Here is a 27,290-nt window from a genome sequence, read left to right as displayed (position 1 = left end):
GAAGGAGGGGGAGGGGTGTGACTGGGGAGTGCACTGCAGGTATATTTGGGCCTGCAGAAGGAGGGACAGGGGTGTGACTGGGGAGTGCACTGCAGGTATATTTGTGCCTGTAGAAGGAGGGGCAGGGGTGTGACTGGGGAGTGCACTGCAGGTATATTTGGGCCTGCAGAAGGAGAGGCAGGGGTGTGACTGGGGAGTGCACTGCAGGTATATTTGGGCCTGCAGAAGGAGGGACAGGGGTGTGACTGGGGAGTGCACTGCAGGTATATTTGGGCCTGTAGAAGGAGGGGCAGAGTTGTGACTGGGGAGTGCACTGCAGGTATATTTGTGCCTGTAGAAGGAGGGACAGGGGTGTGACTGGGGAGTGCACTGCAGGTATATTTGTGCCTCTAGAAGGAGAGGGAGGGGTGTGACTGGGGAGTGCACTGCAGGTATATTTGGGCCTGCAGAAGGAGGGGCAGGGGTGTGACTGGGGAGTGCACTGCAGGTATATTTGTGCCTGTAGAAGGAGGGACAGCGGTGTGACTGGGGAGTGCACTGCAGGTATATTTGGGCCTGCAGAAGGAGGGCAGGGGTGTGACTGGGGAGTGCTCTGCAGGTATATTTGGGCCTGTAGAAGGAGGGACAGGGGTGTGACTGGGGAGTGCTCTTCAGGTATATTTGGGCCTGTAGAAGGAGGGACAGGGGTGTGACTGGGGAGTGCACTGCAGGTATATTTGTGCCTGTAGAAGGAGAGGCAGGGGTGTGACTGGGGAGTGCACTGCAGGTATATTTGGGCCTGCAGAAGGAGGGGCAGGAGTGTGACTGGGGAGTGCACTGCAGGTATATTTGTGCCTGTAGAAGGAGAGGGAGGGGTGTGACTGGGGAGTGCTCTGCAGGTATATTTGTCCCTGCAGAAGGAGGGGCAGGGGTGTGACTGGGGAGTGCACTGCAGGTATATTTGGGCCTGCAGAAGTAGGGGCAGGGGTGTGACTGGGGAGTGCTCTGCAGGTATATTTGGGCCTGCAGAAGGAGGGACAGGGGTGTGACTGGGGAGTGCACTGCAGGTATATTTGTGCCTGTAGAAGGAGGGGCAGGGGTGTGACTGGGGAGTGCTCTTCAGGTATATTTGGGCCTGTAGAAGGAGGGACAGGGGTGTGACTGGGGAGTGCTCTGCAGGTATATTTGGGCCTGTAGAAGGAGGGACAGGGGTGTGACTGGGGAGTGCACTGCAGGTATATTTGGGCCTGCAGAAGGAGGGACAGGGGTGTGACTGGGGAGTGCACTGCAGGTATATTTGGGCCTGTAGAAGGAGAGGGAGGGGTGTGACTGGGGAGTGCACTGCAGGTATATTTGGGCCTGCAGAAGGAGGGGCAGGGGTGTGACTGGGGAGTGCACTGCAGGTATATTTGGGCCTGCAGAAGGAGGGGCAGGGGTGTGACTGGGGAGTGCTCTGCAGGTACATTTGGGCCTGCAGAAGGAGGGGCAGGGATGTGACTGGGGAGTGCACTGCAGGTACATTTGTGCCTGCAGAAGGAGGGACAGGGGTGTGACTGGGGAGTGCACTGCAGGTATATTTGTTCCTGCAGAAGGAGGGGTAGGGGTGTGACTGGGGAGTGCTCTGCAGGTACATTTGGGCCTGCAGAAGGAGGGGCAGGGGTGTGAATGGGGAGTGCACTGCAGGTATATTTGTGCCTGTAGAAGGAGGGGGAGGGGTGTGACTGGGGAGTGCACTGCAGGTATATTTGTGCCTGCAGAAGGAGGGGCAGGGGTGTGACTGGGGAGTGCACTGCAGGTACATTTGGGCGTGCAGAAGGAGGGGCAGGGGTGTGACTGGGGAGTGCACTGCAGGTACATTTGGGCCTGCAGAAGGAGGGGCAGGGGTGTGACTGGGGAGTGCACTGCAGGTATATTTGTCCCTGCAGAAGGAGGGACATGGGTGTGACTGGGGAGTGCACTGCAGGTATATTTGTCCCTGCAGAAGGAGGGACAGGGGTGTGACTGGGGAGTGCACTGCAGGTATATTTGGGCCTGCAGAAGGAGGGGCAGGGGTGTGACTGGGGAGTGCACTGCAGGTATATTTGTGTCTGTAGAAGGAGAGGGCAGGGGTGTGACTGGGGAGTGCACTGCAGGTATATTTGTGTCTGTAGAAGGAGAGGGCAGGGGTGTGAGTGGGGAGTGCACTGCAGGTATATTTGTGCCTGTTGAAGGAGAGGCAGGGGTGTGACTGGGGAGTGCACTGCAGGTATATTTGTGCCTGTAGAAGGAGGGCAGGGGTGTGACTGGGGAGTGCACTGCAGGTATATTTGTGCCTGTAGAAGGAGGGCAGGGGTGTGACTGGGGAGTGCTCTGCAGGTATATTTGGGCCTGTAGAAGGAGGGGGAGGGGTGTGACTGGGGAGTGCTCTGCAGGTATATTTGTCCCTGCAGAAGGAGGGGGAGGGGTGTGACTGGGGAGTGCACTGCAGGTACATTTGGGCCTGTAGAAGGAGGGGGAGGGGTGTGACTGGGGAGTGCTCTGCAGGTATATTTGGGCCTGTAGAAGGAGGGGGAGGGGTGTGACTGGGGAGTGCTCTGCAGGTATATTTGGGCCTGTAGAAGGAGAGGGCAGGGGTGTGATTGGGGAGTGCTCTGCAGGTATATTTGGGCCTGTAGAAGGAGAGGGCAGGGGTGTGACTGGGGAGTGCACTGCAGGTATATTTGTCCCTGCAGAAGGAGGGGCAGGGGTGTGACTGGGGAGTGCACTGCAGGTATATTTGGGCCTGCAGAAGGAGGACAGGGCTGTGACTGGGGAGTGCACTGCAGGTATATTTGTGCCTGTAGAAGGAGGGTCAGGGGTGTGACTGGGGAGTGCACTGCAGGTATATTTGGGCCTGCAGAAGGAGGACAGGGGTGTGACTGGGGAGTGCTCTGCAGGTATATTTGGGCCTGGAGGAGGGAGAAGGGGGATCGTGAGCTGGGGACAGGAGTGTGGGGGAGTGGGGCCCAGGCAGCACTCGGTGTGGTTAGGGCTGGGAAGGAGGGTCTCCCTCTTGGCTCTTTACTAGTTCAGTTTCTCTGCTGCTCAGGCTCTGGACTATGGCCGCACACCAATGAGAGTGTTTTAGCAACAAGACTTTAGTCCTTCCACTGATTTGGACGAGGGGAGGGAAGGGCAAAGGGGGCAGTTTCCCTGGGAGCCAGAGATTCCAGAGGCCCAGGCTCCCAGCGTCACTGGCGCTATGTCTAGACTGCAAGCGTGTTTTGAAGGAGCATCTAGACGACAAACAGTACTTCCGAAACGCAAAGTGCTGTTTTGAAAGAGAGCGCCCAGGCAGTCTGGCTGCTCTTTCGAAGAAGCGCCGTTTGCATGACAAAGCGCCTTTGCTCGAAAGCGCACTTTTGAAAAACGACATTCTTCCTTGTAAAACGAGGTTTTCCGCAGTCAGAAAAGCTGCCGCGTTCTGTCCATTGACTTTCGAAAGAATGCAGCAGCAGTCTAGATGCAGGGGAAGTTTTTTTTGAAAAAGCCCTGTCGTCTAGACACACCCTGCTGCTACTTGCAGCAGCAGCGGTAGTGAGAGCTCCAGCCCCTTCAGATTTCCTCTGGAGCACCAAGCTGTGCACTCAGGGCGGCTCTGAGCACTGGGCAGAGGCCGCACAGTGGTCTGGGAAGCACTGAGGGCTGGCTACCCTGGCCCCTCCCTTCCCACCAGAGGTCCCCACCCTTTCTTGGAGCGCAGAGCTGGGCCCAGCCACCCACACTTTGACCATGGACCCACAAGCTGGGAGTTCCCCTGATTTGGAAGTAGCCAGAGACTGGATGTGAGCCAGCAGTTTGTTCCATCCCTGCTGCCAGCCGGAACCAAGAACTTTGCAATTGTGCACATTTGATTCCTTTATCCAATTTCAACTCTCCTCCTGTCTTCCTTCTTTTTATAAATAACCAGGAATGGCCTGAGGCAGCTGCGGCAGCTGGTGCCCCAGTGGAAGGTGTGATCAGTACCCCCGCCTGCACAGCCGTCAATGGCCATGATGGAATCACGGGGCGCACCATGACATCATCATCAGGCACCCGGGCTGGCGGCACCCTAGGCCACTGCCTAGTTCACCTAGGCTCACGGGCTGCCCCTGTACATAACCCCTGGAAAGATCGGCGTTATTTTGACCTTTTCTCACAGTGTTGTCTTCAAGTTGTCACTGTCAAGTCCAAGTCGAGTCTCAAGTCACTTCTGAGTCAAGTCCCAAGTCGAGTTTTTCAAGTCTTAATTTAAAAAATGTCGTTACTTTTGTACAAGCCGTCAATATTGGCATTTTCGGACAATTTTTTCACCAACTCGATTTAACAAAATTAGCAAGTCTCAAGTCGAGTCTCAAGTCACAAACAATGAACCTGAGTCGAGTCTCAAGATGAGTCACCTAGGTGACTTAAGTCGACTCTAGTTCAAGTCAACAATTCTGTTTTCTCAGATAGTTTGTCCGGAATTAGATACTCTCAGTAGTGTCCCATGAAACACAACTTTTACTTATGCAGCTATCATTTTTGTATCTAAAGTTAAGAATATTGACTGTACATCTGTACTACAAAAGCATTTGCACCTGGGGGACATCCAGCAGACAATGCAACCAGTCTGTCTGGCTAGCTGGGAACAAGTCGTTGGACCATTAGGGAGGTCGGGAGGACTTTGAAGATGCTCATCTACCAGCTTCCTGGAAAGCTTTCCTGTGGGTGAGTCAAATTAACTTTTGAGTTATGACTTCAGGGTCATGTGATCAAGTCACCTGTTACTGAACTCTATCTTGGAATACCGGTATTTTTCCATTAACTGGCATGGGAATTAAGTTTGGGAACAAAAGTTTCCCACCATATGCAAAACCTTCAGGGAGTGATAAAATCAAGGGTTGTTCTTCACTGAATCTCCATCCAACATGACTGTGGTGATCATCTAAGAAACAAGGATGTGGGAAGGGAGAGAAGGATAGGCCACAATCTGGAAAAATACCTATGAGAGAATTACTTGGAGTTTTAAGCTGCAAGCAAGATCAGCTTGCCATCAAGTACCTCTGCAATCTGCTTAAAATAACATTTAAGGTGAAAAATTACTACTTGTACTCCAGTGATAGAGATGTAGCCGTGTTAGTCTGGTGTAGCTGAAACAAAATGCAGGACTATGTAGCACTTTAAAGACTAACAAGATGGTTTATCTTTTCATGTGTGTTCATTTTTTTAAATTGTATCCTTTGGTATATATGGTTGTGACTATTTTCTTCCACTATTTGATCTGAGGAAGTGGGTCTGGCCCATGAAAGCTCATCATCTAATAAACCATCTTGTGAGTCTGTAAAGTGCTACATAGTCCTGTATTTTACTTGTACTCCAGTCATCTAAAGAAGTGGTCTGTGCCCATGAAAGCTCATGATCCCATCTACATGTGTTGTTAGTCTGTCCAGGATAAAAACAAAGTCTGGTAGCACTTCATAGACTAACTTGGCTACCCCTCTGAAGCTACTTGTAACCAGTTTCTTTAGTATTTTAAGCTTATATTCTTGTTTTATTTGCTGAGTAATCTACTTTGATCTGTCTGCTATCCCATATGCTCTTTTCTACTGAATAACCTTATTTTTGTCTTCTCTAAAGTTTGTGATATTTATAACCGAGGGGCAAAAAGCTGGGCGTATCTTTCTCCACATTGATGGAGGAGATTGAGAGACAAGGCAAATTTCATGAGCTGCCTCGGTACAGTTCTCTGTGCAGTGCAAGACAACACAGAGACAGTATACATGTCTGTGCTCGTAGGGAATAATCTCCGGACACACTGGGTGTTGGTGAAAACAAGCAGAGGATTTATTGGTTCACACTGCGCCGGTGGAGTGTGGACCAGGTGTTAGCCCAGAGCGCGCTAACTTAGCCAAAACATACATTAGATTCTATAGGTAGCAGATGGACGGAGGAGAAGTGATTTGATAGGTCTAGCAGCGGAAGTGAGAGATGCACATAAGCCAATGGTCTGAGACAGTTACACAGCGTCTCCGCCCCTCGCCAATTAAACATGTTATCACTAATACAGGAAGTTATTCCTAACAAGCTAAATGTGCCAACGTAAACAGGAGGGCAGCCCCCAGAATGAATATGTTGCTGTAAGCTTGTTAGCCGACCTTGTGATGTCTAGGCGGGATGGACGACTCCATCCCCATCATGGCACAGTCCTTGAGATTCAAGCTCATTAATCTGGAAGCACAAGAGACAGTGGAACCCGCGCAGCCAGACTGACACCAGCCAGGCCTTATCAGAGTGAGAGGCCCCTTTGGAAGGTAGTTGCCATGGGAATCGGGGTCACAGTAACTGTTGAACTGTTTTACTTCCCGAGCTTGGCCGAATACTTTCAGGTTTCAGTTTGTCAGTTCTCAGCAAGATACCATGGACTGCCTCAGTTTACCCTACAGTGCTGAGCAATTTTCAAGCTGTGTATTCCCATGTGGAGCTGATTTCAGTGTCTGTGTCTTCCTGAAGCAGGGTGCATCCCCCCCAGTGTGTGTTGGAGGAGGTTTGAGGGCCTGGATCAGCAGGGCAGTGTAAGGGAGCCCAGACACTAAAGAACTGGTGGACCAGGTGGGCTCAGTGTTACACTAGTACATCAGATGGTAGCTCAGAGGGGATGTAATCCAGCATAGTAGTTCCTGTAGGGGCAGGATCTATGGGCTTATGCTATGGACATCACCCCACAGCAGAGCTAAGGGGTTCAGGTACCGATGCATCTGTGCAGCCACTCTGGCTCCCCCAGACTTGTTGGGCCCCACTCCATGCGGGCATAGAACAAATGCAAACACCCATCTGTTTGCACAGCACTTTGCTTGACAGCACAGTCATTTTATACCAGGTGCTTTGTGGCAGGGCTAAGAAGCTGTCGCCTGGGCTCAAGGCCCTGCTATGCCAGCCACAGCTGTCTGATAAGGAGGCAGTCTCACACTCTGCCAGTGAATCCCCGGGGGCACCCTGCCACAGCTGTCTGATAAGGAGGCAGTCTCACACTCTGCCAGTGAATCCCCGGGGGCACCCTGTCACAGCTGTCTGATAAGGAGGCAGTCTCACACTCTGCCAGTGAATCCCCGGGGGCACCCTGCCACAGCTGTCTGATAAGGAGGCAGTCTCACACTCTGCCAGTGAATCCCCCGGGGGACCCTGCCACAGCTGTCTGATAAGGAGGCAGTCTCACACTCTGCCAGTGAATCCCCGGGGGCACCCTGCCACAGCTGTCTGATAAGGAGGCAGTCTCACACTCTGCCAGTGAATCCCCGGGGGCACCCTGCCACAGCTGTCTGATAAGGAGGCAGTCTCACACTCTGCCAGTGAATCCCGGGGGCACCCTGCCACAACTGTCTGATAAGGAGGCAGTCTCACACTCTGCCAGTGAATCCCCGGGGGCACCCTGTCACAGCTGTCTGATAAGGAGGCAGTCTCACACTCTGCCAGTGAATCCCCGGGGCACCCTGCCACAGCTGTCTGATAAGGAGGCAGTCTCACACTCTGCCAGTGAATCCCCGGGGGCACCCTGCCACAGCTGTCTGATAAGGAGGCAGTCTCACACTCTGCCAGTGAATCCCCGGGGGCACCCTGCCACAGCTGTCTGATAAGGAGGCAGTCTCACACTCTGCCAGTGAATCCCCCGGGGCACCCTGTCACAGCTGTCTGATAAGGAGGCAGTCTCACACTCTGCCAGTGAATCCCCGGGGGCACCCTGCCACAGCTGTCTGATAAGGAGGCAGTCTCACACTCTGCCAGTGAATGCCCCGGGGCACCCTGCCACAGCTGTCTGGTAAGGAGGCAGTCTCACACTCTGCCAGTGAATCCCCCGGGGCACCCTGCCACAGCTGTCTGATAAGGAGGCAGTCTCACACTCTGCCAGTGAATCCCCGGGGGCACCCTGCCACAGCTGTCTGATAAGGAGGCAGTCTCACACTCTGCCAGTGAATCCCCCGGGGCACCCTGTCACAGCTGTCTGATAAGGAGGCAGTCTCACACTCTGCCAGTGAATCCCCGGGGGCACCCTGCCACAGCTGTCTGATAAGGAGGCAGTCTCACACTCTGCCAGTGAATCCCCCGGGGCACCCTGTCACAGCTGTCTGATAAGGAGGCAGTCTCACACTCTGCCAGTGAATCCCCGGGGGCACCCTGCCACAGCTGTCTGATAAGGAGGCAGTCTCACACTCTGCCAGTGAATCCCCGGGGCACCCTGCCACAGCTGTCTGATAAGGAGGCAGTCTCACACTCTGCCAGTGAATCCCCGGGGGCACCCTGCCACAGCTGTCTGATAAGGAGGCAGTCTCACACTCTGCCAGTGAATCCCCGGGGCACCCTGCCACAGCTGTCTGATAAGGAGGCAGTCTCACACTCTGCCAGTGAATCCCCGGGGGCACCCTGTCACAGCTGTCTGATAAGGAGGCAGTCTCACACTCTGCCAGTGAATCCCTGGGGGCACCCTGCCACAGCTGTCTGATAAGGAGGCAGTCTCACACTCTGCCAGTGAATCCCCGGGGCACCCTGCCACAGCTGTCTGATAAGGAGGCAGTCTCACACTCTGCCAGTGAATCCCCGGGGGCACCCTGCCACAGCTGTCTGATAAGGAGGCAGTCTCACACTCTGCCAGTGAATCCCCGGGGGCACCCTGCCACAGCTGTCTGATAAGGAGGCAGTCTCACACTCTGCCAGTGAATCCCCGGGGGCACCCTGCCACAGCTGCCTGATAAGGAGGCAGTCTCACACTCTGCCAGTGAATCCCTGGGGGCACCCTGTCACAGCTGTCTGATAAGGAGGCAGTCTCACACTCTGCCAGTGAATCCCCGGGGCACCCTGCCACAGCTGTCTGATAAGGAGGCAGTCTCACACTCTGCCAGTGAATCCCCCGGGGCACCCTGCCACAGCTGTCTGATAAGGAGGCAGTCTCACACTCTGCCAGTGAATACCCGGGGGCACCCTGCCACAGCTGCCTTTCACTGCTGCTGTGGTTCTACAGTGTGGGACTTCAGGGCTCCACTTCTCCACACAGCTCCCGGCAATGCATCTGCCCCATTGTCCAACAGCCAGCTGTGGCAACTGAGCCTGGAAAAGGTTTGAGAAACTTCTCCCGCAAGTGGCTCCTGAGGGAAGCTGGGGATAGAACCAGGAGTCCTGGCAAAACCCTCACTCCGTGATTTCTGTAAGGAAAAGAAACTCTCCCCCCCCCCCCCCCCCCAGTAAAATGTTTGCCCAGGCCACTCTTGCTATAGTGCGCTGCGGTACTCCTCAGGAGAAACCGGCCGCACCCTCCTGCACACCATTGCCGTTAGAAAAAGGGAAGGTGTGAAAAGGGGAAAATAGCCTCAGACTCTCCCACCCGTCACCTTGGCGTGAGAACTGCAGGGCTTACCTGGTCGCATGAAACCTGCTCAGTTTCGGCCCAACCCCTGGGACACAGACCCCCACTTGGTGACCGTTGGGCCATATATGGTAATATGCAAGCACGGGAAAGCGATGTGCAGATTTGGGGATAAATACCCATGGCACAGTTCGCTCGAGGAGGTCTTCGCAACACACGTACCACCATGTGTGTGCCTTCCCGTAGACTCCAAAGCGCTGCCGGCCTGATCAACCGACCAGCCACCTCCCCCGACTCTCGGGCGTAACCAAGGCCTTCGCAACCGAACCGATATCCGTGAAATGTTCCGTGTGCTCTGTACGTTGGTATGTAGGATTTGATTTTCTTTGTTCTGTAAGCTTAGTGTTGTAGTTGTTTGTAGTTATCACTGTTATTTAATTAGTGTAGCTGGATATCTTTAGAATACAGACTATTCCCCTTGCCATTCCCATCTTTATATTTCTGACACGTTTAAACTAGGAATCTTAGAATAAATATAATAAATACTGTAAATTCATTATTAACACGGTTGTCATGATTATGAGGGTTAGCCAGCAGCCTGGGGAATAAGGAGTTAACTACACCTAGCCAGGTGGAGTGACCAGTAGGAATGTAGGTGGGACTTTCAAACTGAGACAAAGGAATTTGGGTTTTTTTCCTTTTGTTCCTCTGGGTGAGTCCTCTGCAGCTACAGAGAGGGACAAGCATGTCTCTCTCTCTCTCTCCAAGACACCATTCTTCATTTTCTGTAAGTAGGATAAAGTTTAGGTAGTTTCGTTAGGATTTATTGTTTTAAGGGTTGGGGATGGGATCTGAGATCTGGCCCTGCTTAAAAGAGGTTTTGGCTTTTCTTTGTAACTAAGTTCTAGGCCATGGAGTTTCTCCATGAGTGTATTTTGTTACCTTCCCATCTAGTCATTATGCCTGCAACAGGAATATTGTTGTAATAATAAAAGTCTTCTCTTTATTAACCTGGCATTGGTTACTTAAGAACATAAGAACGGCCGTACTGGGTCAGACCAAAGGTCCATCTAGCCCAGTATCCTGTCTACCGACAGTGGCCAACACCAGGTGCCCCAGAGAGGGTGGACTGAAGACAATGATCAAGTGATTTGTCTCCTGCCATCCCTCTCCAGCCTCTGACAAACAGAAGCCAAGGACACCATTTTATCCCCTGGCTAATAGCCTTTTATGGACCTAACCTCCATGAAATTATCTAGCTTCTCTTTAAACTCTGTTATAGTCCTAGCCTTCACCGCCTCCTCTGGCAAGGAGTTCCACAGGTTGACTACACGCTGTGTGAAGAAGAACTTTCTTTTATTAGTTTTAAACCTGCTACCCATTAATTTCATTTGGTGTGTGTCCTGATTTTTATAATAGGGGTGAGATTTCCCAAATGATCTTTCCCCTGATTTCTTTATCAATATTTGGGTGGTGGCAGCAGAAGTTTTATTCCCAAGATCTAGGTTTAAGATTTTTGGGGAAGTTTTATACCAAAGCCTGGTAGAGAAGGCTTTGGGGTACACTTGCTGGCCCCCACTTCTGCATTTATCATGCCAGAGTGGGGAAGGAGCCATGACATTAAACTGATTTTTAGATTCCTCTCCTCCACAGCATAGTTTCAGGTGAGTATGAACTATTCCCTCAGACACTGGTGCCTTAGGACCATTGTGCACCAAGGAAGCATCACAAGAAGAGCTGAAACAGACACGTGCACACTTCCATCCCATCGCCCTGCACACCTCCCATTCCTCCGTGACAATCGAAAGCAGCACGAGAAGGAGCCGCCGTCGCTGCGGGCCCGGCTCCCCCACCACCACAGACGCCGTCCCTGCTCCTGGAGCCGCCGTTTGCTTCCTCTCCTCCTTCCTCCTCCCGCCCCTCCACCCCGGGCCTCGGAGGGGCGCAAGGGGGCAGCCGGCCCGTAGCACCAGCCACAGGGACAAGACGGGCAGCCGGCCCGCAGCACCAGCCGCAGGGACAGGACGGGCAGCCGGCCCACAGCACCAGCCGCAGGGACAGGACGGGCAGCCGGCCCACAGCACCAGCCACAGGGACAGGACGGGCAGCCGGCCCGCAGCACCAGCCACAGGGACAGGACGGGCAGCCGGCCCGCAGCACCAGCCACAGGGACAGGACGGGCAGCCGGCCCACAGCACCAGCCGCAGGGACAGGACGTGCAGCCGGCCCACAGCACCAGCCACAGGGACAGGACGGGCAGCCGGCCCACAGCACCAGCCGCAGGGACAGGACGGGCAGCCGGCCCGCAGCACCAGCCGCAGGGACAGGACGGGCAGCCGGCCCACAGCACCAGCCACAGGGACAGGACGGGCAGCCGGCCCACAGCACCAGCCGCAGGGACAGGACGGGCAGCCGGCCCGCAGCACCAGCCGCAGGGACAGGACGGGCAGCCGGCCCACAGCACCAGCCGCAGGGACAGGACGGGCAGCCGGCCCACAGCACCAGCCGCAGGGACAGGACGGGCAGCCGGCCCACAGCACCAGCCGCAGGGACAGGACGGGCAGCCGGCCCACAGCACCAGCCGCAGGGACAGGACGGGCAGCCGGCCCGCAGCACCAGCCACAGGGACAGGACGGGCAGCCGGCCCGTAGCACCAGCCGCAGGGACAGGACGGGCAGCCGGCCCGCAGCACCAGCCACAGGGACAGGACGGGCAGCCGGCCCGCAGCACCAGCCGCAGGGACAGGACGGGCAGCCGGCCCGCAGCACCAGCCACAGGGACAGGACGGGCAGCCGGCCCGCAGCACCAGCCGCAGGGACAGGACGGGCAGCCGGCCCACAGCACCAGCCGCAGGGACAGGACGGGCAGCCGGCCCGCTGCCCCCCCCCCAGCTCAGCCCTGCCAGCCCCTCATCTCAGCCCTGCCTCCGCCCGGCTGCCCTGCCCTCGCCGCCCTGCGGGGTGAGGAGGAGGAGGCTGTCAAAGCCCTTCCCCAGCCTGCCAGGCTCCCGCTCAGCCCGCCCGTACCCTTTCCCGGCGGCTCCCTGCCCTCAGGTTTCCTCCCTCCCTCAGCAGCCACCGCAGCAGCGTAGCCAAATCGGCCCTCACGGAGCATGCTGCCAGAGCTGCGGCACACAGGGCCGGGCTGCGTTGGGACCGGGAGGGATATTTACAAAAGGCTGTGCCCAAACAAGGAGGAGTCAGAGTCCTAGGGCTGGATGTATCTGTTAACCCAGGCCCAGGTGATGCTGGGAACAACGGGAGGACCTGCCCCTCCCGGTCCCCTTTCTTCTCCTTCACACATGCTGGCACCAGGGAAGTGCCAGACCACATCACTGGGGTCAACACAGTCAAAGTAGCTTTGGCTAGTTCACAGGTACACTGGAGTCTGTGGGAGTTCACTAGCACCTAGGCCAGGTCCGGTGTGGAATTTCTGGGATTTGCCTTGAAACTGTAGGTCACACACTATTCTTGGTGTGGATTTATTGTCTTGCATTCATTCCAGCAAGCACTAATCACCTTGCTCTGCAGACTGGCTTTCAGGTATCTAAAAGAGTGTCACAAGGAGGAGGGAGAAAAATTGTTCTCCTTAGCCTCTGAGGACAGGACAAGAAGCAATGGGGAAAAGTTCCTGCCTGTCAGGGGGGTCAAACACTGGAATAAGTTGCCTGGGGAGTTGTGGAATCTCCATCTCTGGAGAGATTTAAGAGCAGGTCAGATAGACACCTGTCAGGGATGGTCTAGAGACCATCCCTGGTCCTGCTGTGAGGGCAGGGGACTGGACTCGATGACCTTGCAAGGTCCCTGCCAGTTCCAGTGCTCTGATTCTAAGGTAAGGTCTCCTCTTTGGACCCTTCTCTGTCCTTTAGAGCAAACCTGAGCACTCCTGTCCCCTCCAGGCACACACTAACAGGATCTTACTGTGCACTAACACACACACACACGGCACGCACTAACAGCACCTTATTGTGCACTAGCACACACTAGCACCACCTTCTGAAGATGCTAATATAAAACATACATAAGCATACACAACTCTGAGTACATACACAAATGCACCATTCTGCTGATGCTGATAACACACATCTGTACATTAGCACGCACACACATCCGTACACTAGCACACACACACACACACAGCCGTACACTAGCGCGCACACACACACACACAGCCGTACACTAGCGCACACACACACACACACACACACACACAGCCGTACACTAGCGCACACACACACACACAGCCGTACACTAGCGCACACACACACACACACACACACACACAGCTGTACACTAGCACACACATCTTGGGACACGCTCTAACATCAATGTTCCCTCTTTTCTATCCAGGTGTGGATTGTTTCTCTCCATGTGCTGCGACAAACTGGGGATTTTAGTCACCTTGGCCGTGTCCAGACTCAGGGGTTTTTTCGGGAAAAGTAGCCTTTTCCCGAAAAAACTTCCCCTGCGTCCAGACTCAAGCCGCGTTCTTTCGAAATTATTTCGAAAGAACGCGGCTTTTCTTTCAATGGCGGTAAACCTCGTTTCACGAGGAAGAACGCCTTCTTTCGAAAGTTCCTCTTTCGAAGGAAGGCGTTCTTCAATGTAAAGAGACCGTCTTCGAAAGAGAGCATCCAGACTCGCTGGGTGCTCTCTTTCGAAAAAGCGGATTTCTCTTTCGAAAGATCCGCCTGCAGTCTAGACGCGATCTTTTGAAAGAGGCTCTTTCGAAAGATGCTTTCGAAAGAGCCTCTTTCGAAAGAAGCCTGCAGTCTAGACATAGCCCTTGTTATGTTGCATGTGAGTTCTAGTATCCTACAGTAAACCCGTTTGTCTGCCTCAGCTTCCCTGGACACTGTACTACTACCTAAATGGGAATAGGAACTATAGTATGATAGTCTCCCGCACCTACACAATGGCCAATGCCCTTTGTAACATGTGTCCAGGTGTCTCCATTTGCTGGGGAAGCAGGACAAAGGCCCATGAAGGAGCCTGGCTGGGGGGGCTGAGAGCAGGAGTAGATCAGTCTCTGCTGGTTTGGGATGCAGGGGAGGGCCAGGGCCCCTCTCCCAAAGAGGCATTGTGCTGACAAGTCTGTTCTGCGCTGTGTCCCTGTGACCCAATAATCCTTCTGTTCTCCCTGCCAGCTGAGAGTCACATCTGGCTCCATCTGGGAGGTGTAGGATCTGGGGATTCCCCACACCTTGGTGACTTGTGCAGAATAAGGTTTTTTTAAGTGCACCAAGATGTGTGCAAATGTGCACTACAAGTAGAAACAAAAAACCTACCTGGAGTGCTCTCCTAATCATCTGGGCAGCAGTAGCATTTATCCTGAATGGCCTCGTAGATGCCTAGCTGACACGGAACAGTGTCTAACACCCCCTTCAAAGGGGGAGCCAAGTTAGTCTGTAACTGAATGTCAGGGTGCAGGTCCCCCACCGTGCCTCTGGGAATGGTGGCAGATGAACCCAAAGTTCCCTAGCAAAGCACCTTGCTTTTATCACCCTTTTCTCTGTTGAAATCAGCGTATTCCGCTGTGTCATTCTGTGACCCGAGTGTTATCTTGCTGATGTCAATCATTCCCAGCATCTCTTGAAGGCTCATCCTGTCCTGTCAGTTGTTTTTAGGGGTGCCCGCCCTTCACCTTTAGAGCCGTCGATTCTGCCAATCTGATCCATTCTTGACTGGGGGTCTGCACTGATGGTTTCGCTGCTCTTCGCAGTCTGCCTTTTCCAGTTTGTCTTCACCCCACTTTCTCCCCCTTCTCTCTTGACCATCTGGCTCTAACAACGACCTTCACACTGTATCTCCTTCATACAAACAGTCTCTCACACAGAGTCCTTCAAAGGTAAACAATACTGCTTTATATTAAGCAAAAGCAAAAGCAAAAGCAGAACAATTCACATCGAAGGCCCAGGCTTTCGATATTTCTAATCTCATGAACATAGACGCAATATGAGATCCTGTCTCTTTACTTACTTACTAAAACTTTAGAACAAGGAGCTAGAGGAGATGTATACTTAACTAAAAGAATTTGACCTACTACAATATTCAATATGATGATATATATTACCTTACATTACTAAACCTAAGATAAGAAATATAAGAAGAATAAAAGTTTCAGTCCTAACGAGGCCCTGCCCTGAGGGCAGCTATGAAGCTTGCAGGTTTGGGGTGTGAATAGGATGAACTCACTCCCCACCCCACCACTCCAGATCTTAGTGGAGGGACAGAGAGACTTCCCCAGGCAGGTCACACACCTCCAGCCAGCACCCCGAGCCAGAGTGCCTGCCTATCCCAGAGTGCCTGCCTAGCCAAAGGATTGCTGGCCAGGCTGCTGGGGAGCTGAGTGAGCCAACCAGGGGCTGGTTCTCCGCCACTGTCCTCCCAGCAGGGACCTCAGATGCTCTGCATCCCCGTGTCGATGGGTCGCAGGGCTCACGGAGGGGTTTGGCCCCAAGGTGTTCGAGGGCCCGAGGCCCCGACACCAGATGAGGTGTGAGAAGCGTGCTTTCTTGGAAGACATCCGTGTTTCCAAGAACAAAGTCGCTCTCACCCTTCAGCGCCGGGGAGATTTTCATCTCATCCTACCAACAGTAAGGGCCCTCTTAGGGGAGCGTAAAGGGACCAGGCGGCGGGATGCCACGGCTTACCAGCGGGTCTGCAGCTTCTGTGACGCTCCGCTCACTTTTGGGCATGGTCACAGTTGCTGTGAGGCCCAATGGGGGCCGCTGGCACTCCTGCCAGCGAGGATGTTCCCCAGCCCTCTCGATGTTGCCGCCCATCTTTACCACTTTGAACACCCGGGGCTGTGGGTCGGGTCTCCATAGGTGTCAGGTACTCTCCTTCCTCCAGAAGGGGAGTACTCTGTTGTATTCCTCCAGGACACCCACACAGCTCCAGCCGCCGAGGCTAGCTGGCGGCTGGAGTGGGGGGACAGGGTTTATTTCAGCCACCTGTCGGCCTGTCAAGCCGGGGTGGTTACCCTGTTCTCCCCGAGCCTGCAGCCTGAGGTGCTGGGGACCGCCGAGGTCGTGCAGGGCTGCCTGCTGCACCTCCGGGTTCGGCTGATGCTAAATCTTGTCAACATCTACGCCCCGACGTCCGTCCCGGAGAGGCTCCGCTTCTATCAGCGGGCGTCTGCCTTCCTCGGCTCTCTGGATCCTCGCGAGTGCCTGGTCCTAGGCAGGGACTTCAATTGCACCCTCGAGGACCGGGACCGTACGGGGCCCGAGCAGTGCCCGGCCACCGCGGACGTCCTCAGGGAGATAATAGATCATCACTCCCTGGTGGACATCTGGTGAGACCTCCACCTGGGCGAGGAAACGGTGTTTACTTATGTCCAGGTGGTGGGTCATTGGTCTTCCACTCCAGGTTGGACCGCATTTATCTGTCTCATCATCATCTTTTCTGGGCCCATTCCTCCAGCATTCGGCTGGCTCCATTCTCGGACCACCATTTAGTGGCCATGAAGGCCTCTCTTTCCTTGGAGAGGCTGGGGCCAGCCTACTGGCATTTCAATAACAGCCTGCTGGAGGACGTGGGCTTCAGAGCGTCCTTCCGGGAGTTCTGGCTGGCCTGGCGTGGGCAGCGGTGCGCCTTTCCCTCGGCGCGGTGGTGGTGGGATGTTGGGAAGGTGCGCACTGGCTCTTCTGCCGTGACTACGCCCGGGAGGCCAGCCAGTGGAGGGATGCGGCGATAGAGCAGTTGGAACGGGAGGTTTTAGAGCTAGAGAGGTGGCTGGCCACCAGCCCCGAGGATCCGCCCTCTGCAGAACGTACCAGGAGAAGCGGGAGGAACTCCAGGCCCTTGAGGACCTTCGAGCCCGGGGTGCCTTTGTTCGGTCTTGCATTCTCTATGCCCTGGAGAAAAAGAGGGGGGCTAAAAAGCACATCGTCTGCATTCTGGCAGAGGATGATGCCCACCTCATGGATCCGGTGGAGATGTGCGAGAGGGCTCGTGCCTGCTACGCCTCTCTCTTCTCCCCGGATGCGCCCTATGCTGACGCCTGCAGGGTTCTCTGGAACAAACTCCCGACAGTCAGCGCGGGTGACCGGGACCAGCTAGAGCTGCCTCTCCCTGGCCGAGTTCTCGGACGTCCTCCATCTCATGCCCACCAATAAATCCCCGGGCATGGACAGGTGGACTGTGGTGTTCTACCGTGTGTTCTGGGACGTCCTCAGCCTGGACCTTGCTAGCGTCTGGGCCAAGTCCTTGGAGAGCGGAGTTCTCCCTTTATTGTGCAGGCGAGCTGTGCTCGCCTTGCTGCCCAAGAAGAGGGATCTCTGCGATCTGAGGAATTGGCGTCCCATCTCGCTCCTCAGCACAGACTATAAAATCGTTGCCAAAGCCATTTCCCTAAGGCTGAAGTCCGTGCTGGTGGATGTGGTTCATCCAGACCAGACCTACACTGTCCCGGGCCAAACCATCTTCGACAACCTCATCTGTGGCTCTGCTTCCTTGGGAGAAGGGCCAGTCAGCCAAAAGTCAGGCAGAGTTGGACCTTGCAAAGGGAATTAAAACCAATAGTAAAAGGTTTTATAGCCATATAAATAGGAAAAAAAACAAAAAAAGAAGTAAGACCACTAATTACTAAGGATGGTCCCTCCTGGCACAGTGACCGGAGATTGCCGTACCTGCATGAGCACTGCTCCGACGGTGGATCTCCCCATGCCAAACTGGTTTGCCATGGATTGGTAGCTGTCCGGCGTGGAAAGCTTCCATAGGGCAATGGCCACCTGCTTGTGGAGGAGAATTGCGGGTCTCGTGTGCATGTCCTGTCGCTGCAGGGCAGGGGCGAGCCACTCGCAGAGCTCCAGGAAGGTGTCCTCCTTCATCCTGAAGTTCTGGGTCCATTGTTGGTCTCCCCAGCGCTCCAGGACGATGCGGTCCCACCAGTCGCTGCTGATGTCCAGACGCCAGATGCAGCGGGGCACGCTGGTATCTGGGCACTGCTGCTGCTCCTCCACGGGTCCGGAAGAGGGCCTAGGGGTTGGGGTGCAGCAGATGCTGCCAGGTAGTCTCCAGCAATTGCTGCCAGGCTTGCAGCAAGACATCCAAAATTAGCACCAGAGTGCCCAGGGGCAGCTCCGGCTCCATGGTGCCGAGTGCTGTGGTGTCCTGAGTCAGGGGAACCAAAGCAAGCAGAGAAAAAAATTCTTTGCTGTCCCTCAGTAAGGTAGGCAAACAAGCAGGGAAAGCTGAGAACCAGCTGTCCAGGGGGGTCCCTTTGAGCACAAGCCTCAGATAGCCTCAGGCCGCAGCCACACAAAGCAACTACTGCCCTGATGCCCTGCTGGAACCAGTTTCAGTTGCTTTTAAATGCAATTCAGCATCCAATCAGTGTGGATGCGCTATTTTGAAATAACAAAACGCTATTTCAAAATGCTTTTTGTGCGTAAATGTGTTATTTCAAAATATCTTATTTCAAATTAACTATTTTGAACTAAGATATTTCAAAATTTCGCTGTAGTGTAGACATACCCTTACAGAAAAAAACAATAAATGGTCTGGTAGCACTTTATAGACTAACAAAACATGTAGATGGGATCATGAGCTTTCGTGGGCACAGACCACTTCTTCAGATGACCGGAGTTGTAAATAGGGGATATGAAAACTCGAAATAAATAGGAGAGAGGAAAGAGAGGAGGGAGAAAAAGAAAAAAAGAAAAAAGGGAGGGGGGTGTGAGACAGCATCATTAAGTATCTGGCGAGTGAGTACTTAAACCTAAGTAGATGGAAGTAAATAGCTAGATGCTAAGACAGGAAGGACACCACTCAGGGAGCTGTTAGCACCTTCAGTGGTTATGAAGCAGGTCGTGTCCTAGCCAGCCCATATCAGGGCTGAGTTCATTAGTATGTGAATTGAATTTGTGGATGACCTGAGATTCTAATCCTTCCCTATGTATTTGGCTTGTGGAGCTGGCCTGTGACAAGATAGCTACCTGTAGGTCTGCTAAAGTATGTTTAGGTAAGCAGAAGTGTTCACCAACTGGCTTTTGTGTGTTTCCTTTACGTATATCTGATTTGTGTCCATTGGTTCTTTCCCGCAGAGACCGTCCAGTTTGTCCAATATCTATGGCAGTGGGGCACTGCCGGCGTTTGATGGCATAGATCAAATTACTAGATGTGCAGTCAAATGACCCTTTGATTTTGTGGCTTATGTTGTTTGTTCCAGTGATGAATTTGTCAGTGTAGATATGTGGGCAAAGTTGGCATCTTTTTGGTTGCAGGCCCGGGTTCCTGGAGGGTTATGATGTGGTTGTGTGGCATGGTTATCAGAAATAACACATTTCAGGTTGGGGGGTTGTCTGTAAGCAACAAAAGGTTTTTCTCCCAAGGCCTATGAGAGCGAGGGATCATTTTCCAAGAAGGGTTGTAGATTGTGCATAGTGCGTTGGAGGGGTCTGACTTGTGGCCTGGAGGTAACGACAAGAGGAGTTCTGTTTTCTCTTTTGGATCTGTCTTGAAGTAGTTCATGTCTGGGGTGGGGTGTTTTTTTTTTGGCTCTGTCCATTTGTTTCTTCACTTCCCCAGGTGGGTATCTCAGTTTTAGGGATGCTCTGTAAAGATCCTGTAGGTGATTGTCTCTGTCTGTGGGGTCGGAGCAAATTTTTCTTTTTCTCCTGCCTCTCCTTCCCCTCTCCTATTTATTTCGAGTCTTCATAGCCCCTATTCATCACTCCGGTCATCTGAAGAGGTGGGCTGTGCCCACGAAAGCTCATGATCTCATCTCCATCTCCATGTTTTGTGAGTCTATAAAGTGCTACCAGACCCCACAGACAGAGAGAGAGGGAACTTCTAGAAGTGAAATGAATGCATACAATTCATCTCCTTGGTGTAACTCGGAAACTTCTGCAGGGCCATGCAGGTGACATCAGCCCCCTGAGAGCCTGGGGATGGGTGGGGTTGAGAAGCAGGGGATTGTGTGGCCAATGAGCACTCGTGTGCATTTGCAGTGTTAGCACTCATCACCCAACAGTTAATGGGCCCACCCCAAGTTAGTGTCAAAGAGGGAGGAAACTCAGAGCTAGAACAAGAGTTTGCAGGATGGCCTTCGGGACCATCGTTAGGGTCTATGGGGCCCTAGGCAGTAGTATTAAACTGGTGGCCCCGTGGTCCATGGCAGCCCGGGACTAACAGGGGAGGGGATGTTTTTAGAGATGTGATTTTTCAATCTTCAGCGCCATGCTAATGAAGCACTTTAAACCAAACTGAGACCCTGTAGACTACACAGCACATTTTTGCCAGCATATCCCTGGGGTTGGCAAATGCCTGAGAACGTTTCGTTCCCCCGGGACCGGCGCAGCGTGGATGTTCTGCTCAGAGCTCTGGCATGCTCTGTCACTTTCGGCTGACTGGCCCGTCTCCCAACGAAGCAGAGCCACAGATCAGGGTAGGAAAAGCAGGGCCAGACTGAGCCGTTCCGGCGCCCCGGGAAGACAGTTTAAGTGCCCCCCGGGTTGGAGGAGGGCACATGCGCAGGCCCGTCCCCACCCGGCACGTGGGGCAGGGTGCATGGAGCTGGCGGCGGCAGGACACATGTGCCCGGCCTGGCCCGGCCAGGCTATTAGCTGGCACGCAACCCGGGGCAGACCGAGCCTCGCTATGCAGGCCCCTGTGGCTGCAGGGGGGGGGAAGGGCACTGCTGGCCGGCACTGCGGGGGTTAATGCGGCCCCTGCCCCGGGCGGCTGCTCCAGGATGGCTGCTGGGAGCTGCTGTAGCCCGCGATCCAGGAGCCGGGCACACAGCGCCTGTGGCAGCAATAGGGGGCGCTGTGGCCCCTTACAGCTGCCATCCGGCACCCCCCATAGGTTGGCGTCCTGGGCAGCTGCCCAGCTAACCCCCCCGAATCCGGCCCTGAGGAACAGGTTGGTAGGTGGACATGAGGGCGAGGGGTGCCCCGGACTTATGGCTAGGTCGGCTCTGCTGGCCTTTCCCCGTCAGCTCCTAGCAGGTGGTCCAGTGAGTCAGAACGGGAAGGCGCTAGAGGGCTGGAGATCTGGGTTCTGTGCTAAGGGCCGGGAGGGAAGGAGGCTGGGAGTCAGGGCCTGTTGGTAGAGCCCTGCACAGATACAAAACCTGTATCCGCATCTGTCTCTGCAAACGTGAGCTGTGGTCTGTGCGGACCTGCACGCATACGGATACCCCAGAGATATGGTCTAGGTACAAAACCCGGATGTGTGCAAAGGAGCCGTGGATATCTGCATTCACATCCGCGGCTCTACTCATTGGAGAATGCGGTGGGAAGTCGAGACTTCTGGCCTTTGTTTCTCTCCCTATACGGTACCTTACGCCTTCTCTGGTGTTGCACAGTGAGTCACTTGGCTCACCAGGCTTCAGTTTCCTTCCAATATCTGTAGCCAGGGAAGGCAGGGTGGGGTGCAGTAACAGTCAGACTGTGATCCCTGTGCACTCCCAGACCCATGTGTACAGCAGAGCATGGAGCCGGGCAAGGGGATTTGCTTTATTGACTCTGTAAGCAGAAAGGTGCCAGCGTGTGACCAAGTATGAACCCGCAGGCCCCGCTGGCTCTCTGTGCTGGTGGCTCACTGGAGGCATGGCCATGAGACTTGTCACTGCTCCCCCTGCCACCAGTGGTAAAACTGGTCCTTCAGGATGTCTGTGTAGGTCCCCGCAGCCGACGTGGTTTTGTCATAGATGTCCCTGGGAAGGAAAACAGAGGGAATGAGCCACTCCCATGTGAGCGAGCTGGTCCCTGCGGGATTGTCTGCACTGTTCACATCATTATCCAATAGTCTGTGGTTCGCCTGCAGCCAGCACCAAACCACTGACCCATGGCCGTTCTAGGGCCCTTCGTGCCATCGGGCAGCACAGAGGAGCTTCAGCCACTCCCCAGTGCCCTCTGCTCAGGGGGCCGACGCCGTGCTGGCCTGTGGCCTCCATCTCCGCTTTCCAGAGCGTGAGAACATGAGACCCGCCACAGAGCTCCACCTAGCCCAGTGTCCTGTCTGCTGACCGTGGCCAATGCCAGGTGCCCCAGAGCCAATCACCAAGGGATCCAGCTTCTGACACACACAGGCCAGGGACACCCTCCCTGCCCAGCCTGGCTAACGGCCATTGATGGGCCTAAACAAACTTAAAAACACCAACTAGCCAAGCAGCACACTGAAGACTAACAAAACACGTGGATGGTATCACGAGCCTTTGTGGGGTCAACTCACTTCTTCAGATGATGAAGTGGATTGTACCCACAAAAGCTCATGATACCAGCTACGTGTTTTGTTCGTCTTTAAGGTGCTGCTAGACTATTCATTGTTTTTTAAGTTTTTCCAGTTACAGACTAACTCAGCTACCCCTCTGAAGTTAATAGACTTGTCCTCCATGAGTTTGTCTAGCTCTTTTTGAAACCCTTATATAGTCTTGACCTTTACAACATCCTCTGGCAAGGAGTTCCACAGGTTGACTGTGCACTGTGTGAAGAAAAACTTCCTTTGGTTTGTTTTATACCTATTTCATTTGGTGACCCCTAGTTCTTGTGTAATGAGGAGTAAACAACACTTCCTTACTAAAGTGCCACCCAATTCCTTGTTATTCTTCCTTATTTATTTTCCTCACACCCATCATGATTTTATAGACCTCAGTCATATCCTTCCTAGTTGTCTCTTGTCCCAGTCTTCTTAATCTCTCCCCATACAGCAGGAATGCCAAACTCCTAATCATTCTGTTATTTTCTGAACCTTTTCCTAGTCCAATCTATCTTTTTTGACATGAGGCAACCACATCTGCATGCAGTATTCAAGCAGTGGGTGTAACACAGATTTATAGAGGGGCAACGTGATGTTTCTGTCTTAATATCCATCTCTTTCTCAATGATCCCTAGCATGGCTGTTTGCTTTTTCTGACGGCTGCTGCACACTGAGTGGATGTTTTCAGAGAACTGTCCACAGTGACTCCAAGAGCTCTCTCCTAAGTGGTAACATCTAAATTAGTCCCCAGTATTTCATACGTCTAGTTGGGATTATGTTTTCCAGTGGGCATTACTTTCCATGTATCAACATTACAATTCATCAGCCTTTTTGTTGCCCAATCACTTAGTTTGGCGAGATCCTTTGGAAGCTCTTCAGTCTGCTTGGGATTTAACTGTCTGGAGGACAGTAACCCGCCTGGCACTCCCACCTCCCAGGCCACTCACTCCTCGGGGTATCTCAGCTCTAGGTAACGCCGCCAGGAAGCACCGGCAGCTTCCACTGGCTACCCCTTACCAGGATCTGACCCTGTCCAGCCAGCCCTGCACCACTGAATTCAGCTGCTCCCAGTAATTCTTGGCAACTTCCTGGATCTGAGAGAATGAGTCCTGAGCCTCACGCTTCTGCAGTCGGTAACTGGCAGCCTCTGCGGAGACAGAAAACGGTGCTGAGGTCTCTCTGGCGGAGGAGGGGCCACACCCAGGGGACAGCTGCTGATACACTGGGATTGGGAGGGCAGAGACAAACTGGCAATGCTGAATCCTCATGATGTTCTGGTCTATAAAGCCCCATCCTTGCCCCACAGGCCTCTGTGCTGCACAAGATGCAAAACCACAGGGGCCAGCAGGGGGGTTGTGCTTCATGCAGAACGGAAATTGGCCTGTTTCCAGCTGGACAGGTGAATGCTTCCTCTCCCCACTTCCCCCAGGGGGTAAGTGACATGCTAAGCACAAGCCAGGAGAGGCAATTATTGCTGAAATGCACCATGGAATCTAACTCGGTGTTTATCAAAGGGTGGGTGGCGAGCCCCAGAAGGGTCTTGAAAAGCAATTAAACAAATCATATTACAATTCTAACGTGTGTTGTAGTGCGGTACAATCGTATAACAATTCTAACGTGTGTTGTAGTGCGGTACAATCGTATTACAAGTCTAACGTGTGTTGTAGTGCGGTACAATCGTATTACAAGTCTAACGTGTGTTGTAGTGCGGTACAATCGTATTACAATTCTAACGTGTGTTGTAGTGCGGTACAATCGTATAACAATTCTAACGTGTGTTGTAGTGCGGTACAATCGTATTACAATTCTAACGTGTTGTAGTGCGGTACAACTGCCTTACAAGTCTAACGTGTTGTAGTACAGTACAATCGTATTACAAGTCTAACGTGTTGTAGTGTGGGACACTCGTATTACAGTTCTAAATTATACTGTAGTACTATACAGTAATATCACTATACTAAAGCCAAACATTAATTTTAAAAAAGCATTTCCCGAGTAACTTCCTGGTGACCAAAATCTTTGCCAAGTGAAGGTCAAATGTAGCCGTTGTATTCGACAAGCTTAACCCTGTTATCTTTTTTAACTCCAGTTGCCAGAGACCAAAAATTCTCCATTTTGGGCCAAAGCCCAAGAGATGTACTTGAAACGGGACTTTTCTTTGAAAATGTCTGTTTTGGGGACAAAAGCATGTTGGGGATTTTTTGGAAGAAATCGGCGTGAAGGAGTCTAGGGCTGAGCGGCCCCCAACTCCAGGGAAAGTGGTGGTGGCGAGGCGGGGATGCCAGCACCTCAAACACTGAAAATCAGGCCCCACAATCAGTAGCCCTTTTGGCAAATATTAGGTTGGGGCCTCTGGACTGTGCTGGGCCTGGGGAAAAGGGGAGGGGGAAGAATCACATGCTCTGGAATAGGGGAACCAGAGGAGACATCGTCAGGAGTTTAATCCGCGTCTCCGGTTTCAGGGACTTTCCCCTCGCCGGCAGCTCTTACCAGCACAGGACAGCAGCAACAGGACAAAGACCACTGCCATTCTCAGCTCCATTCGCCTCATGCTTGCTGGAAAATGAAGCCCTGAGATTAATTCAGCTTTCTCCCTCTGCACTGGGTTTGCATGCAGCCGATCAGGCTGCGCTGAGCCTTCCTCTCGCCTGCACGTCTTGCACTGGGGCCCTGCTCACACGAGGGATGTTCAAATGCATTTTTCTAAGTGTGTAACCACTGAAATTTTCACCAGTTACACGTTTACATGCTGGACAGGGGCGGGGGGAGGGCAGGCGGAAGCTGAAGCTCACAGGGAGCTGACTTACATGGTTCCCACCTCCCCTCCCCACCTCCCTGCTGCTGCCTCTGTATCAGCACCCACAGGCACAGTGGGGGGGCGTGCAGCTCCGTGGGGCTGGCACACACAGGGAGCCAGCATGAAAGCCTGCAGCCCGTGCATACAGCCTCCTCCCCACAGTGGGATGCAGCGGTGGGGGAGAGGGCAGTGGTTCTGTGGGAGCTGGCATGCGCTGAGAGGAGGGGGGCGGGGAAGGGTTAATCAGTGAGCCCGTGCTGTACTTGGAACACGTTCACATCCCTAGTATCGGGGGGGGGGGGGGGGGGGGGAGTGTGGCTGCTCCCCTCTAGCGCACACACCAGTTGCACAAAGCTGGCCCAGCAGAGTTGGGATTCCCCACCCATGTCACGCCCCTCCAGCCTGGCCCCCTGCCACACTCCGTGGGCATCACCCCCCGAGTCTGAGAGGGGATGCCTCATGCCCATAGCAACAGTACCAAGCTTCCCAGGTTTAAACCCTTCTGACAGCTCTGGGTAGCCACATTCTGCTTAGGCGCATCCCTTCCTTCCAGATTCCTGCCGAGTGCTTGTCCTCAGCGCCCTCTTGTGTCAGGGGGTTCCACAGGCCAATCGGGCACCTGCTATTTCCCAGTCTCCTGGGCTGTGTCTAGACTGGCATGATTTTCCGCAAATGCTTTTAATGGAAAAGTTTTCCGTTAAAAGCATTTGCAGAAAAAAGCATCTAGATTGGCACGGACACTTTTCTGCAAAAGCACTTTTTGTGGAAAAGCGTCCATGCCAATCTAGACGCGCTTTTGTGCAAAAAAAGCCCCAATCACCATTTTCACCATTGGGGCTTTTTTGTGCAAAACAAATCTGAGCTGTCTACGCTGGCCCTCTTGAGCATAGTATTTCCGCAAGAAGCACTGATTTCTTACATGAGATCGTCAGGGTTCTTGCAGAAAATCAAGTGGCCAGTGTAGACAGCTGGCAAGTTTTTCTGCAAAAGCAGCTGCCAGTCTAGATGCAGCCATGGAGTTTAAGGCCAGAAGAAACCACTAGAGAATCCAGTCTGACCTTCTCTGCACCCCAGGCCAGCCAGTGCAACCCAGGCACTCCTCTGCTGAGCCCCGGGGCTGTTACAGCAGCGCATTCCAGTCTTCTCGGCAGCGACCAGCAGACACCAAGGTGCCAGCATCTTCCTGAGAGCTGAGTGTCTGCTGCCACTTGCACTGGCTGGGAACCCCGCTAACTAGGGATGGAAGCTGGCCTGGAAGTATCTAGGGGAATGCATACATTACCCCCTAGTTCGAACTAGGGGGTAGTGTAGACATACCCTAGCTTCCTTTCCATGGAGCTGCCTGGGAGCCAGGCCCGGGGCCACAAGGGACCATACCTGTTCTACAGAGCGTGGCTCCTTCCTGAGACTCAAGCCAGGCAGGGAAACCTACAAGCCAATGAAACATGCCCAGCTGGTAACGGAGACACAGAACCTGGCGTTTGCAGGCCAGGGAACCCCAGCAAACCCGAGGGGTGGGGGGCATGTTCCTAGCCAAACCCCTGCTGGGACCCGCCCTGCGAGGCAGCTGCTTCCCTTGTGGCTTTTCCAGGCCAGGGAGCATCAATCCAGAGGGGTCAGCCTGCCAGCCCAGCGCCTGGTCCCTCTCCAAGCCCAGGCATGGCAGCCCAGGAGGAGAGGCAGGTGGACCATGTGGCCCGTGGGAGAGGTACTCACCCTTGGCTGGAGGTTGCTGCTCGCTCTGGCTCCAGGGCGGGGGCCAGCTAATTTATAGCGTGCTTGTTGAAGCGCTGAGCCCTCCTTTCCCAAAAGCAGCTCCATCAATGACACAACCTCACCGTCCCAGCTCAAAGTCCAGGCAAACACAGCCACTCTGGCCTGGCGACTGATCGACCAGCTCCACACAACCCCCTCCCACTGCCGCCGGGTGGGACCGAGCCCTTCAGAACCCCACCACCGAGCCCTTCAGACCCTG

The 27,290-nt window shown here is 53.8% G+C and overlaps 1 protein-coding gene across 2 annotated transcripts; it reads right to left on the bottom strand.

Moving 5' to 3' along the window:
* Positions 1-21,756: 21,756 nt before the first annotated feature.
* On the bottom strand, positions 21,757-27,136 carry APOC2 (apolipoprotein C2). 2 transcript variants are annotated; one of them, XM_014570861.3, is made up of 5 exons: positions 27,032-27,136; positions 26,693-26,743; positions 25,009-25,074; positions 23,536-23,665; positions 21,757-21,976 (listed from the first exon to the last, which is right to left on the bottom strand). In XM_014570861.3, the coding sequence occupies exons 3-5, from the start codon at positions 25,067-25,069 to the stop codon at positions 21,886-21,888; spliced, it is 282 nt and encodes a 93-aa protein (XP_014426347.1). In that variant the 5' UTR covers positions 25,070-25,074; positions 26,693-26,743; positions 27,032-27,136; the 3' UTR covers positions 21,757-21,885. The 2 variants fall into 2 exon arrangements, with proteins under 2 accessions (XP_014426347.1, XP_006117934.1); XM_006117872.5 differs by lacking the exon at positions 26,693-26,743 and having other exon boundaries at positions 27,032-27,096.
* Positions 27,137-27,290: the final 154 nt, after the last annotated feature.

The sequence above is a fragment of the Pelodiscus sinensis genome, chromosome 22 (assembly GCF_052426305.1).
Source record: "Pelodiscus sinensis isolate ZL-2025 chromosome 22, ASM5242630v1, whole genome shotgun sequence".
Lineage (NCBI taxonomy): Eukaryota > Metazoa > Chordata > Testudines > Trionychidae > Pelodiscus > Pelodiscus sinensis.
Note: the sequence above shows the minus strand (reverse complement) of the source record. Positions and strands in the feature narration are given on the sequence as shown.